Consider the following 13,015-nt stretch of genomic DNA (forward strand, 5'->3'; position numbering starts at 1 on the left):
AGTTCTGCTTTGTCACCCAGGCTGGAGTGTAGTGGCGTCAACACGGCTCACTGCAGCCTCGGCCTCCCCGGTGCAAGCAATCCTCCCCCAAGTAGCTGAGACTACAGGTGCACGCCACCATACCCACCTAATTTTTGAATTTTTGTATTTTTTTGTATTATTATTTTGTAGAGACGGGGTTCTGCCATGTTGTCCAGGCTGGTCTCGAACTCCTGAGCTCAAGCAATCGTCCCACCTCGGCCTCTCAAAGTGTTGGGGTTACAGGTGTGAGCCACTGCGTCGGCCAGGGAGAGGTTAACTAGGTTAATGGACCCCCTAGAGTGTCCACATGGCACCTTCAGGGACTCTGAAATGCAGAAATGATATGCACAATTTTGGGTGCACAGAGGGGACGGGAGGTGGAAGTAGGAGAAAAGAATTCGTAGGTTTATTATTTTCCAAACGGTCGCGACCCAACGGTTAACAACGACCGCTTAAGAGTACAAAATGTTTTTAAAAAGGAAGCCCAGAGAAGGGCTAAACTTTAGAAAGAAAAAAAGGAAAACATCTTTCCTATCCAAGGAAAAGCTATAAACAGATGAAGAAGTCCACAGTTGCATCATCTGGGTAAAACAGAGAAGACAGAGCTGGAAACCGCGGGCGGCTTGTGCCAACACGCTCAGGGAAGGCAAACGGAAGAAAGCGGCCGTGCTCCCTAGCGCAGGAGGTCCTAAGGCCGGGAATCGCTGGCCTTGCCTCTCAGGACCCGGGCTGACCGGAGGGAGGGAGAGGCCCTCATCGCCAGGCAAGGGGCCCATCAGCGCGCCTGCTCAGGAACAAGATGCTGATGCTTCAGACTGGGCCACGGAGTGTGTCCGAGCTTCCCCACAGCCGCCGCACTTTCCTGCTGCCTTTGGGATGCGGATTCCAGCCCCGCCTCGCCACCGGCCGTCATCTCTGAATCATCCCGCCCATTTCGACATCTTCCTTCCCCGCCTTCGGCTCTCGGCCTGGCGCAGAGCCCAGTGACAGCCGGGGCCCGGGAGACCTCATTCATTCAACACTTGTTGGGTTTACTGTGCGAATGTGGATGCGAGGCTCAGTGCCGGCCGCCGGGGCCTGAGGAGCACCGGGTCCGGCCCCAGGGACCACTCCAGACCCGACAAGAGTCTAGCAGGCCGCCGCAGCCCCCCCTGGCTGTGAGGCGGTTCCCGGCCCGCATGTCGCAACGGCTTCCCGGACAGGCTGCAGGTCGCGCCAGCCAGGGGATGACCGGTCCAGGCCGGCTCCGCCTCATGCCCGCGACGAGATCCCGCGGGAACACGGCTCTCCCGGGCCAGGGCCGCCGGCTCTCCAGCCACGCGTCTCAGAATTTGAGGAGCGCACTCGAGCGCGGGTCGTAACGGTGCCCGTCAGCAGTTTGACGTTGAAGGCCTGTCACCGCCCCGCCCCCGACGCGATCCCGCGCACCGGGACCGCAGCCCTGCAGGCGCCAGTGAGGGGCCCGAAGTCGGTCCCTAGAGTCCCTTGTCGCTCCGCTCTTTCTATAGCCAATCGGGGACCGACGTGGTGCGGGCCAATGGCCGCGGTCAAAGTATCAAGAGTGGTTGAGCCTATCAAAGTTCAGCCTTAAGTTTCTCCCGCCCTTCTAAAAAGTCAGAGGCGGGTTGATCGCACATGTCGGCCAATCAGTGACCAATAAACAAGAAGCTTCCAAGATCAAAGGGGAAGGGGTGGGATTTAGGCGCTAGCAACGCCTCAGGGTGGAGGAATGACAGGCGACTTCGCTAATACTACCGACTGATTTTTCTCACGTCAGGAAAGGGGTGGGCCTAACTCGGGGTCTGCACCAATGGTTGGTTGTGGGGCGTGTCCGCGGGGCCAAGCGGGAGCCGGAGGCCCCGGGCTCTCTGGGCCGCGCCTGAGGCGGACGCTACGGGGCCGGGGGGCGGCGGCGGCACTGGTGGCAGCGGCGGCGGGGGTGGGCGCCGCAGCTGGCGCGGGTGGATGGAGTTGGAGGGGCGGGGTGCTGGCGGTGTGGCGGGGGGGCCGGCGGCAGGGCCCGGGCGGAGCCCCGGGGAGTCGGCGCTGCTGGACGGGTGGCTGCAGCGGGGCGTGGGCCGGGGGGCCGGCGGCGGGGAGGCCGGGGCCTGCAGGCCCCCAGTACGTCAAGATCCGGACTCCGGCCCGGACTACGAGGCGCTGCCGGCTGGAGCCACTGTCACCACGCACATGGTGGCAGGCGCCGTGGCAGGGATCCTGGAGCACTGCGTGATGTACCCCATCGACTGCGTCAAGGTGAGACCTGCACCGGGCTTCGAACCCGACCTGGGGCTGACCCGACCCCTGGGTCTTGTTCGGAGCCAGGATCCCGGCTGAGAGCCGGAGCCGACATGGGTTCCTTCCTGGCTCCTGCCACTACCACACGATTCGAACCGACACTCCATTCAAGCAAGGTCCCAGCTGGGAGTTGATCCCAGTCAGGAACCAGGACCTATTTCTAACCGTCAGTGAAATCTGAATCGGGACTCAGGATCGAAAATCTGTCAGCCAAAGCCCTGGACCCCACCTGGGACTAAACAGGAATAGGGTGGGATGGGGTATCCCAAAGCTCAGGTAAGTGCTACTAACTCGATTAAGGTGAAGCCAGCTGGCGTGACCCAGACCCTGAAATGGATCTAACGGCTTGAGATGTTTTCTGGGCTAGTGCTTTTACAAACTCCTTACTGTATCTTCCTTTACTGACGGGGCAGGAACCCGAATCTGGGATCTTTCAGCTAGATAAAGGACTTACACGTTAAATCTTAACACATGAGTGATTGGAAATCATTGTGCAGTGAGAATGCAGAGTTCCAGACTGGAAGTAATATGGGAAAGATCGTATTCAGGAAAAGGTTTCAGTTTCTCTGTGAAGCAAGCGTGATACCCCACCTATTTCCTGAACATGAAAATTGAGCTGGGATTAGAACTGTATGTGCAGGGAGCACATCAGCCTCCAAACAAGAGAGATGAAACTGATAGCAATTTCTTTGGCCACCTGAAGTTGACAAAAAGGGAGAAGTTGCCTAGAAAGGAAATGTGACGGTATTAGAAAGTAGATGTAAGTATGAAGACAATGGAATGAGATCAACAAAAGGACACGATTCTTGTGAAAGTATAATTGCATTCACAACCAAGCAGGATGATTAATGTGTACAGAAGTCAGGTCCTTCTGAAGAAAGCTGGGTGAAGAAAGAAACAGATTATTGTTCTTTACAGTTCTTATTCTTGCATTAGTAAAGGTAGCAGCCACTAAAGGTGAGGACTGAATTGAGGGAGAGGTAAACTAGAGGGGACTGTTGATATGACAAAGACCGATACCTCCTTTACATGTTAAGGGTAATAGTCAAACAGTAACCTGGCAGCTTTTTGATTTATGTTTTCTCGTCAAATCAGGAAAGTGTTATGTATTCAAAAGGAGGAGAGAATCAACTTGGGAAATGCAAAGTAGATCCCTTTTATCTCCCTCTGATTCCAGTACTGTTTCATGTTTGCGTTAGTAATGTGGATAAGGAAATGGGGGGAGTGCTCATTAAGCTTTGTGAATGACAGTAAACTGGCAGGAGTATTTTAGCACAAGGTAACTCCTAACAAGGGCCATATCCATTGAAAATGGGGTAAATGCACTTGACTAAAATGAGCATTAGAATGTTAAATGCCCTTGTCAATTGGGAGAAATAGAAATAAACAGTAAAATCCATGAGAAGTAACAACATTGAAATGCAAAACGAGTAAGTACAAATAAAAAAGATGCATACATTATATGTATAGACTCTAGGTTGAATGACTTGTGAATTAATAATGCCGTATCCAAAAGTTAATATAATCTAGCTCCCTAGACTTAGACTAGGGAGTGAGTGCAGTGTGAGTAGAGTGCAGGGTTTAGGATGCTGTTTTTCTGGATGAGTATTGAATGGAAAACAGATCAAAGAAAACCATGAAAATTATTTAATGGCTTGAAAAATACAGTGTAATAATTTATTTTACAAATATTACTGTAACTTATCAATTTAACCACTGTTCCATTATAACATAATGGGAGGTTATCTCCTTACTCCATATATTTACATAGTGCTATTGTTGCTATAAACATTTTATAAATCCCTGTTAAAAATGCTTCTAGAATATTTGGGTGCATGTCCTTAAGGGAGGCAAATCTTTGCCCTGTGACAAGATGAAATTGATTTTGCAGGAACAAAGACTATTCAGAATCAAATATGGTGAACAAAGTGGGAGGTCAAAATGGGTAATACTGCTTGGCGTCAAAATAAGGTGGGACTTGAAAGCAAGGAGACTGCTTTACTTCTGAGGCCTATAAACCCATTGAGGAAACACCTCTGAAAGAGAAGTTCCAGAAAGGTTTTGCATAACCACAGCATTGCTGGAATAAGTCAATTGTAGCCTTCCAAGGTAACTATTTTGAAGAACAGTTCTTACTCATTTACATAAGCTTTGGCATTTTGGTTTCTTAAAAATTAGTCATACAACATTGCAGTTATATCTGAAAGCCCTCCATTAAGGAAATAATGATCTGAGAAAAAAATGCTCAGGAGTTGTCAACAATAACGAAAGCTTATTTTAGAAGGCTCATTTTGACTTGCACTTAATGCTGGGATTTAAATGACTTAGAGGGAAAAACTAGGTGAGGCCAGTATGATTTAGTGTCAGTGAGTATGTTAAATGCTTTTGTGCAGGCATGAAAGTAAAATTCAAATCCCTTCCTTCAGAAAGGGCTTCCCAGTTTGCATGTTCCGGCAGTTATTCTTCTTCTTTTAATAAGTGGATGGTGGGGAGGAAAAGCAGCCCAGTCTTTAAGACTGGAGGCAGGTATCTATGTTGTTGGAGCCTAAAGGGCAACCATAGTGTTTGCAAATGAAAGCTGACATTGCCTCTTGGCATGCAAACCTGTCCGTCCTCAGCTACTTATCAGGGTCAAGTTGACTTTAAATATCCTTGAGAGGGACCATGAGAAGTCAGTGTAGCCTTGCTGGACCATGGTTATTCAACCAGCTATTTCCATGTCCATAATGGAGAGGCTTGGGAGCCCAGATAAATCCCAGTTTCCTTTTCTGGGCCTCAGAGGCAAGCTCCAGACTTTATCTACGGGGACAGATTCTGCAACCCAAAACAGTCAGAACCCTTCTCAAAATCATCTGGCTAAGTAACCACCTATCATCAAGCTGCTGTTGTTGGCTCTGAAGTGGTGAAGCAAATATCCACTTATATAATAAAGAGGGGAAGAGCAGAGGGAGATAAATCTCCAGTTTCCAAATGTAAATGGTATCTGTACATATTCACCTGTGAAAGATTAGGAAATGGAAACATTAGCTTATTTGATTTTCTTGCAACTAATAATAAGTGTTCAGTGATCTTGTGTGCCAAGCACTATCTGAAGTACCTTACATACATTTATTCATTTAATCTGTGAAGCAATTTGATGAAGTAGAAACCATTTTCATTATTTTACAGTTGAAAGGAGGCTTAGGGAACAGTTATATAACTTGTCCAAGGTCACAGAGTTTAAGTGGCACAGTTGTGGTTTGAACTCAGTGTATCAGACTCTCAAGCCTTCCATATAGCTTCCCAAAAGCAGATTACAAGAACCAGGCAAGGCACAGAATTTCACAGTAAAGCTTGTCCCTGAACATATGACCTTCAGATTAATAGTGGGACATGTAAATCATTATAGCCACAGAGAAACTTTAAAAGGAAAACAAAAAATACAAAATTAACCCCGATTTATTAGTGGCTAAGGACAGTTAGTTGCCCATGTATATTTGTGAAATGACTTATACAGGAGGCAATGCTACCATGATCTGTAAATTCTTAGATATGAACAAATATATCTTAGAATCATTTTGAATACAATAAAGATCTTTATATTTCTAGAACCTTATACATTACCAATGGCTTTTACATACCTTGTCTCTTTTAATCCCCACAACAGCCCTATGAGCCAGTCATTCTTGGCCTGTTGTTATAGATGACAATTTTGAAGCTTAGAGAGGTTAAGTGACATACCCAAGATCATACAACTAGCAAAGCTGAGGTTCAGACTCAGGCTTTTAGACTCAAATGTGGCTTGTCTTTTACCAAACCACTTACCTCTCTACTGGGTTGTTTGACTTTTCTCCAAGCCAGGTCGAGGTTTTTCATATTGAGATTTTTCAGAAATTCTTACTTAGATATTTTATCTTTCTGTAAAAGGCAGATTTATTGGCCCACAAATTTGAGGAGCCATATTCATTTTTATACTTGGCATAGCTTATGCCCAGGTCCTCCCCATAAGGGTGTATTTTTATCGAGTTAGAATTGTTGAGTTAGACTTAGATGTGTGTATAGAATGTTCAAAGTAGCTTCCCACAATCTGGTTTTCTCTTGGGGGTGAGGAGTTCCAGGCCTCCGAAGCCATACCTTTCAGAATTGGTAGCCAAATACACCATTGACTGCGGCAGAGCAATGCGATTTCTGAACATTCTCCCTATACAAGATCAGTTTTGAATAAATGCATGGAAACACGATAAGCCAAGAGGCTCAATTTATCTTTGCTTATTAGTAGCTCTAGCCAGCATTTGACCCGTAGTCTCTATGAACAACTCTTCTGATGGATTTTATATGCCTTGTGTGATGTGAAAGATCAGTAAACAAACCCTTTATTGGAAATACATGAGGTTTTGTGGGGGGAAGTAGGAAAGAATGTGTCAAATTGTGATAAGTGATACTGTATAGAGTATTTCTGATTGACCACCAGTAACTAACCTTTTAAGCTTCCGGTTTTTTGTTGGTAGCAGGCAGGAGAAAATAACCAGAGGAATGTGGATTGCTTGCAGCTAGCCGGGACCTGTTCATCTGGTTAGTTTCTTTTCTCCCATGATCTTGAGGAAAGGTATTACTCTTGGATTCCAGTTGGCCAAGAGGAAGGTTGAAGCTTTTTTTTTTTTTTTGAGATGGAGTTTTGCTCTTGTTGCCCTGGCTGCAGTGCAGTGGCTCAAACCAGCAAAGGCTCACTACAACCTCTGTCTTGCAGGTTCAAGCGATTCTCCTGCCTCCTGAGTAGCTGGGATTACAGGCGCATACCACCATGCTCAGCTAATTTTTTTGTATTTTTAGTAGAGACGGGGTTTCACCATGTTGGCGAGGCTGGTCTCGAACTCCTGACCTCAGGTGATCCACTCGCCTCAGCCTCTCAAAGTGCTGGGATTACAGGCGTGAGCCACTGTGCCTGGCCAAAGGTTCAAGCTTTTAATTCCAAATAGAATCTAGTGATTAGATTGATGCAGAAATTTAAACTGTACTTGGGCGTCACGTGCTCCCATTGGCTCACCAGTGATTTGTAGCTGATACAGTTATGTGACAAAAGATTCATTCATTCAACAGACAAATCAGAAGTGCTTATTGTGTGTCAGGCACCAGACATTGGTTTTTCTTTTTAGACATTGATTTTATATTAACTATTAGTTTCCATGTTACTTTACCTTGAAATGGGTCAGTAGATGAGAAATTTTCCTGGGGAAACACACTCTTCAGAAAAGGTCTAATTTAGGGAGGTGTTTCAAGTGAGATTAATTTCCCAAATTTCAACAAAACTTTGTCAAGGAACATCATACAAAGTGTCTACCCTACGCTTTTATTCCAATCATTGAATCCTTTAGAGAGATTCCAAGGATTATGTTTCACTGAGACTGATTTTATTTGCTAATGCCAATTTTGGGATTCAATCAATTTAGATTAGAAATCTGGAAGGGCCCTTCAGGATTGGAGACTAGATTGGTTTCTAGCTAGATACTCCCACCTTTGCAGTTTCAGGGTAAACTTTCTTTCCCAAGAAATAAAATCATCTATTAAGAATGCTACTTCTGCCCAGACTCGGTGTAGACCCAGCCGCCATTACCAGATAGTCTGAAAAAGTATCAAAATATTAGCCGCCCCTCAGTGTGTGGTCACAAAGCAGGGCCAGGGGCAGTCTTTAGGTATAAAGCATAAAGTATGTCATAGACAGTAAATACTTGAATTTAGAATCCATCTGTGAAGAACTGTCAGCTTGAGTGTATTAAGGCACAAAAGCAACTTCTGAAAGCTTGATATTTGTTGCTGGGGCTCTGAATCATTTTGGAGTACCAGGACACTTAGCAAATGGTGGTATTATTTTTTCAAGGAAAATAATGATGTTCCACTCTCAGGGTCATTGATGACTAGAAAAAGAAAGGTCCAAGGCTTAAAAGAAAGATCAGCCATAGATTGGAAATAAGCTGAATGTCAGATATCCCTCTCACAGATGGGCACAGCTCCATGTAGAAGGTCTGCCCAGTGTGTTGAGGTGGGGTGAGAAGTTGGCATTGCTGACATTGCGCTTCTCCTTGCTGTAATTTCAGACCCGGATGCAGAGTCTACAGCCTGACCCAGCTGCCCGCTATCGCAATGTGTTGGAAGCCCTCTGGAGGATTATAAGAACGGAGGGCCTATGGAGGCCCATGAGAGGGCTGAACGTCACAGCAACAGGCGCAGGGCCTGCCCACGCCCTTTATTTTGCCTGCTACGAAAAGTTAAAAAAGACATTGAGTGATGTAATCCACCCTGGGGGCAATAGCCATATTGCCAATGGTATTGAGCCTTCCTGTGCTGGTTCCCCCACTTTCCCAACTCTTTGGGCTTTGCTGCTGTCAGTGCTTTCCAGTCTCAGCATGGTTTGGAGCTGAAGCTTTGGGCTGGGATAGGCCAGATTATAAGGGAGGGACTTCCAAACCTGATGTTCTCAGACAACGGGCCGCTTCAACCCTGCCTTTTCCTTTGGGGCATCTCAACAAAGGGTTACAGTATCCTCCCTTACCTACCAGCTTGACTTGTTCCTCTCATCTCCCTGGCATCAACTTCTAATGCCCTGGTAACGTGGAGACACACTGAACTACCCCCAGTGTATGTTTCATAGTTGTATGGTGTCCTGCTCCTCAGGGCAGGATTGGAGGCGACCCAGCCAGCCACCCAAGGAAGATACTAATGAAGCCCCTGCTTTTCACCTCACCTTTTCAGGATCCCAACTCACCAGAGGCAGTTTGTGTTGTTGAGAACATGACAAAGTGAATGGGGGTGGGGCCAAGGAACTACATGAAGAAACCAAAAGGTTGTATGGAAGTAAGAGAAAGGATAGCAGCCTAGGGCTTCAGGACTGGCTGGAACCAAGTTGAGTGTGGAGAGGGTGAGGGGCAGAGTAGTTCAGGACCTGAACAAAAGATCTTTATAGACAAATGTTAGGATCTGCAAATGGGTTCTGCAGCAGGACAGAGGTGGGATTCTGTGGTGGATTCTATGAGATCTGACCACCTGGCGCCTGTATCTGCCTCCACTGGCAGGGATGGCAGGTGATGTGCTGGCATCCCTAGGCAGCAATGTGTCTGCTTCCTGTCCGGGGCGCTGCATTTATTCTCAGAACGATCTTTATTGATGAGACCTGAGCTGGCCTTCCTATCATGGATGTGGAATGCATTGGTGACCTTACAAAGTTGGTGGGAACAGATACTTCCCTTCTTAAACAGGAGTTTAGGAGCAGTGGGTCCCCATCTTTTGGACTACCTCCTAACGTTACCTTGTGGTGTAGCACAGCCACTCCCCTTCAGTGGGGAACTTCAGTGAGTTGGTCATGCTCTCTTGGCCTTACATGTGGCAGTTGTTTTCTTGTTTGCAGGTGCGGCCGGGTGTGTGGCAACATTACTTCATGATGCAGCCATGAACCCTGCGGAAGGTAATGATTCCTCAACCTATCACTCTGGGCAGCTGCACCTGTGTTTCTTTCCCGTTTGCAGAAGAAAGAGCACATCAGTTTTGGTGGGAAATTCTCTTACCTTGTTTTACCACAAGAGGGTGCTCCCTCCATGTTTTTGGTAGTTAGGAGGCACCCTCTTGGACAGGAAGCAGATTCACTGGGATTTCACTAATCCTTGGGGCTTCCCTAGAAAAAGATGTGGCCTGTTTTTGGGCTTTCCTGGGAGTCTCCTTTGTAGTAGATTTGATCTGTCCTGAAAGTTTAGCAGGTTCATTTTTCTTCGAAGAGGTGAAGATGGATTCTTTTTTTTTTTTTTTTTTTAGCCCCCTTATGATTTGCAGGAACTGACACTTAAATATATTGCCTTTCTTATCGGAATGAAGCTAGTTGGGATAGGAATGAAAGGTTAAATTGTAGAACTCAGTCCCTGCATTTCTACTGGGGTCTTGGCTTTTCAGCTGGAGGAAAATTCTCCAAAAACATTCTCCATGTGAGGATGAACAAATAGGAGGGGATAGCATCGTTGCCATGTTCATTTTCTGTCTGGGCAAGGACATGGGGTGGACAGAGCCAAAGCTAAGCTGAAGCTCCACAGAGCTCACACCATGTTATATACTTGAGGGAGTGGGAGGTGTTTGAAAACTAAAGCCAACTCTTTTTGGCTAAGAATCTTTTCTTTGGTAGCACTTCTCTCTTCTCCCCTCTAGGAGGATCACCATCTCATATTTTAAAAGTTAGGTGCTCTTTGTACCTGAGGATTGGGATTGTTAGGGGCCTGTGTTCATGATAATATTCGCTGTCATGGAGTCATTTCTTGTTGGGAGTTGTAAGAGGGTAAGATTAGAGATAGGTACTTAGTTCAAGAAGACTCTCTCGAGCTCCCAAACCATAGATATGTCCTGTGTGTGAATTGGCTGGCTTTACAAAAGTCCTGATGGAAGAGAGTTTATTGTTTTTTGACTCGTTACCAACCCTCTGCCTACTCCCTCCCCTCAAAAAAGGGAAGCTGACTTCTCATGTTAGCCAGCAGCTCACTCATACTTTTTTCTCTCTCTATTCCATTGGCTGATCTGCTGACTTGGGACTCTGAATCTGGATAATCTCCATGACCGGTTGGCTGTTGTCACCATTTCCTTCCTTGATGATGGCACTACTAGTGGTCAAGCAGAGGATGCAGATGTACAACTCGCCATACCACCGGGTGACAGACTGTGTACGGGCAGTGTGGCAAAATGAAGGGGCTGGGGCCTTTTACCGCAGCTACACCACCCAGCTGACCATGAACGTTCCCTTCCAAGCCATTCACTTCATGACCTATGAATTCCTGCAGGAGCACTTTAACCCCCAGAGACGGTACAACCCAAGCTCCCACGTCCTCTCTGGAGCTTGCGCAGGAGCTGTAGCTGCCGCAGCCACAACCCCACTGGACGTTTGCAAAACACTGCTCAACACCCAGGAGTCCTTGGCTTTGAACTCACACATTACAGGACATATCACAGGCATGGCTAGTGCCTTCAGGACGGTATATCAAGTAGGTGGGGTGACCGCCTACTTCCGAGGGGTGCAGGCTAGAGTAATTTACCAGATCCCCTCCACAGCCATAGCGTGGTCTGTGTATGAGTTCTTCAAATACCTAATCACTAAACGACAAGAAGAGTGGAGGGCCGGCAAGTGAAGTAGCACTGAACGAAGCCAGGGGTTCAGATGACACTGCTGCATCCTGCTCACATTCTCTGTCTCCTGGAATGCTCCCACCTCAAGTGGAGTTAGAAGGAAGGTAGAGCGGCTTTCCCCCAGGATTTTGGTGTTTCGACTAACACCAGTTCCTGCCAACCTCTGTTGCCACCACCTTTCCTTCCAGGCCCTAAGCACGTGCAGCAAAGCACACCACAGCACCTTTGATAACCTCTCTCCATCCTGGGCCTGACGACCTGCTCTAGACTGTTATAGAGGGATAAGCAGCTCATTCCCCTGGTTCCTAATAAAAAGCCTTTAAATTAAATGGTTAATGGTTTCGTTGGGTTTGTCTTGCTAAAGGGGAAGTGAAATGCTGTTAATTGTTCTTGACTTTCCTTTAAGCATAAATCAAGGGACCCAAAGGAAAGGTTTATTGCGTATGTCTGTAGTTTTTGTTTTCTGCTGATTTTCATGACGACTTAAGACATTAGTACTAGGCCCCAAGCAATCTCTCTGATGGCTAGAACAACAAGCCCTTGACAGACCCCAACCAACCAGATGCTCCAGATGCCCACCATCTTCCCTAGGGCGGTAGTGCAGTACGGAAGAGGCAGGTCTCTGCTCTAATTCGCAGCTCTGCTTGCAGCAGTACTTTACATGTGGCACTTGGTTTCCATTTTAGTTGTGAAACTCAAATTATTCAGTGAGGCTGCAAGTCCTGAAGATTACATGGTAAATAATACATTTCATTTTATTTTAAGGCTCTCACAGAGTACTTGAGCATGTGTGATCTCATTCGAACCTCAAAAATCTGAAGTAGGCAGTGCAGGTGTCATTTCTATTTCACAAGCAAGAAAGCTCAGAGGCTGTGACTGGTCCAAAGCCTCACAGTCAGTGCAGAACTGGGACCCCGGCCCAAGTCCTTTGACCTCACAAATGAATCTAAGCGTGGCTTCCTACAGATGGGAAGTGAGTGGAGGGCATCTCACATCTACTGCCATCTACTGAAGAAGCTCCCTGATGACCAGCTGGGCTCTGCTTGGAGACTTTTCAGAGATGGGGCTTTCCCTGTGCTTGGTAGGTCAGTGTGTTCTTTTTTTTTTTTTTTTAATATCACTAGTTATTAGCAAGTTCTTCAGTACAAATGTACCCCTCTGAGTCTTCCACCTATTCTTGTTAGCTCATCTGTCATTCATTCATTAACTATTCAGTGTCTCTGTGCCAAGCACTGGTGTTGGAAATACAATGATAGATAAAACAATCCCAGCCCTCAAGGAGCTTATTGTCTGGAGAGGAAGATACACGGAAACAGGCAATCACGAGATAAAACGACAGGAGAGAAGATAGAATACACTTAGAATACTCAAAAGACAGAAGGATACCCAGCGTAGCCTTGAGTGACCAGGGTAGACTTTTGGAGGAAGTGACATCTGAGGTAACACCTGGAAGGCAAATGAGCCAACTTGGTGAACAGAGGAGGGGTTATGTTCTAGGCAAAGACCTAGAGGTAAGAGAATTAAAAAGTATTTGGGCCGGGCGCGGTGGCTCATGCCTGTAATCCCA

General features: G+C 46.7%; 1 protein-coding gene across 2 annotated transcripts; it reads left to right on the plus strand.

The window, feature by feature from the left end:
- The first annotated feature begins 1,861 nt into the window (after window positions 1–1,861).
- On the plus strand, window positions 1,862–11,777 carry SLC25A28 (solute carrier family 25 member 28). Of its 2 annotated transcripts, none has more exons than XM_023206388.2 (4): window positions 1,862–2,277; window positions 8,391–8,619; window positions 9,698–9,754; window positions 10,933–11,777. In XM_023206388.2, the coding sequence occupies exons 1-4, from the start codon at window positions 1,987–1,989 to the stop codon at window positions 11,448–11,450; spliced, it is 1,095 nt and encodes a 364-aa protein (XP_023062156.1). In that variant the 5' UTR covers window positions 1,862–1,986; the 3' UTR covers window positions 11,451–11,777. The 2 variants fall into 2 exon arrangements, with proteins under 2 accessions (XP_023062156.1, XP_023062157.1); XM_023206389.3 differs by lacking the exon at window positions 1,862–2,277 and adding an exon at window positions 2,320–4,428.
- The last annotated feature ends 1,238 nt before the right edge of the window (window positions 11,778–13,015 follow it).

Source organism: Piliocolobus tephrosceles, chromosome 9 (assembly GCF_002776525.5).
Source record: "Piliocolobus tephrosceles isolate RC106 chromosome 9, ASM277652v3, whole genome shotgun sequence".
Lineage (NCBI taxonomy): Eukaryota > Metazoa > Chordata > Mammalia > Primates > Cercopithecidae > Piliocolobus > Piliocolobus tephrosceles.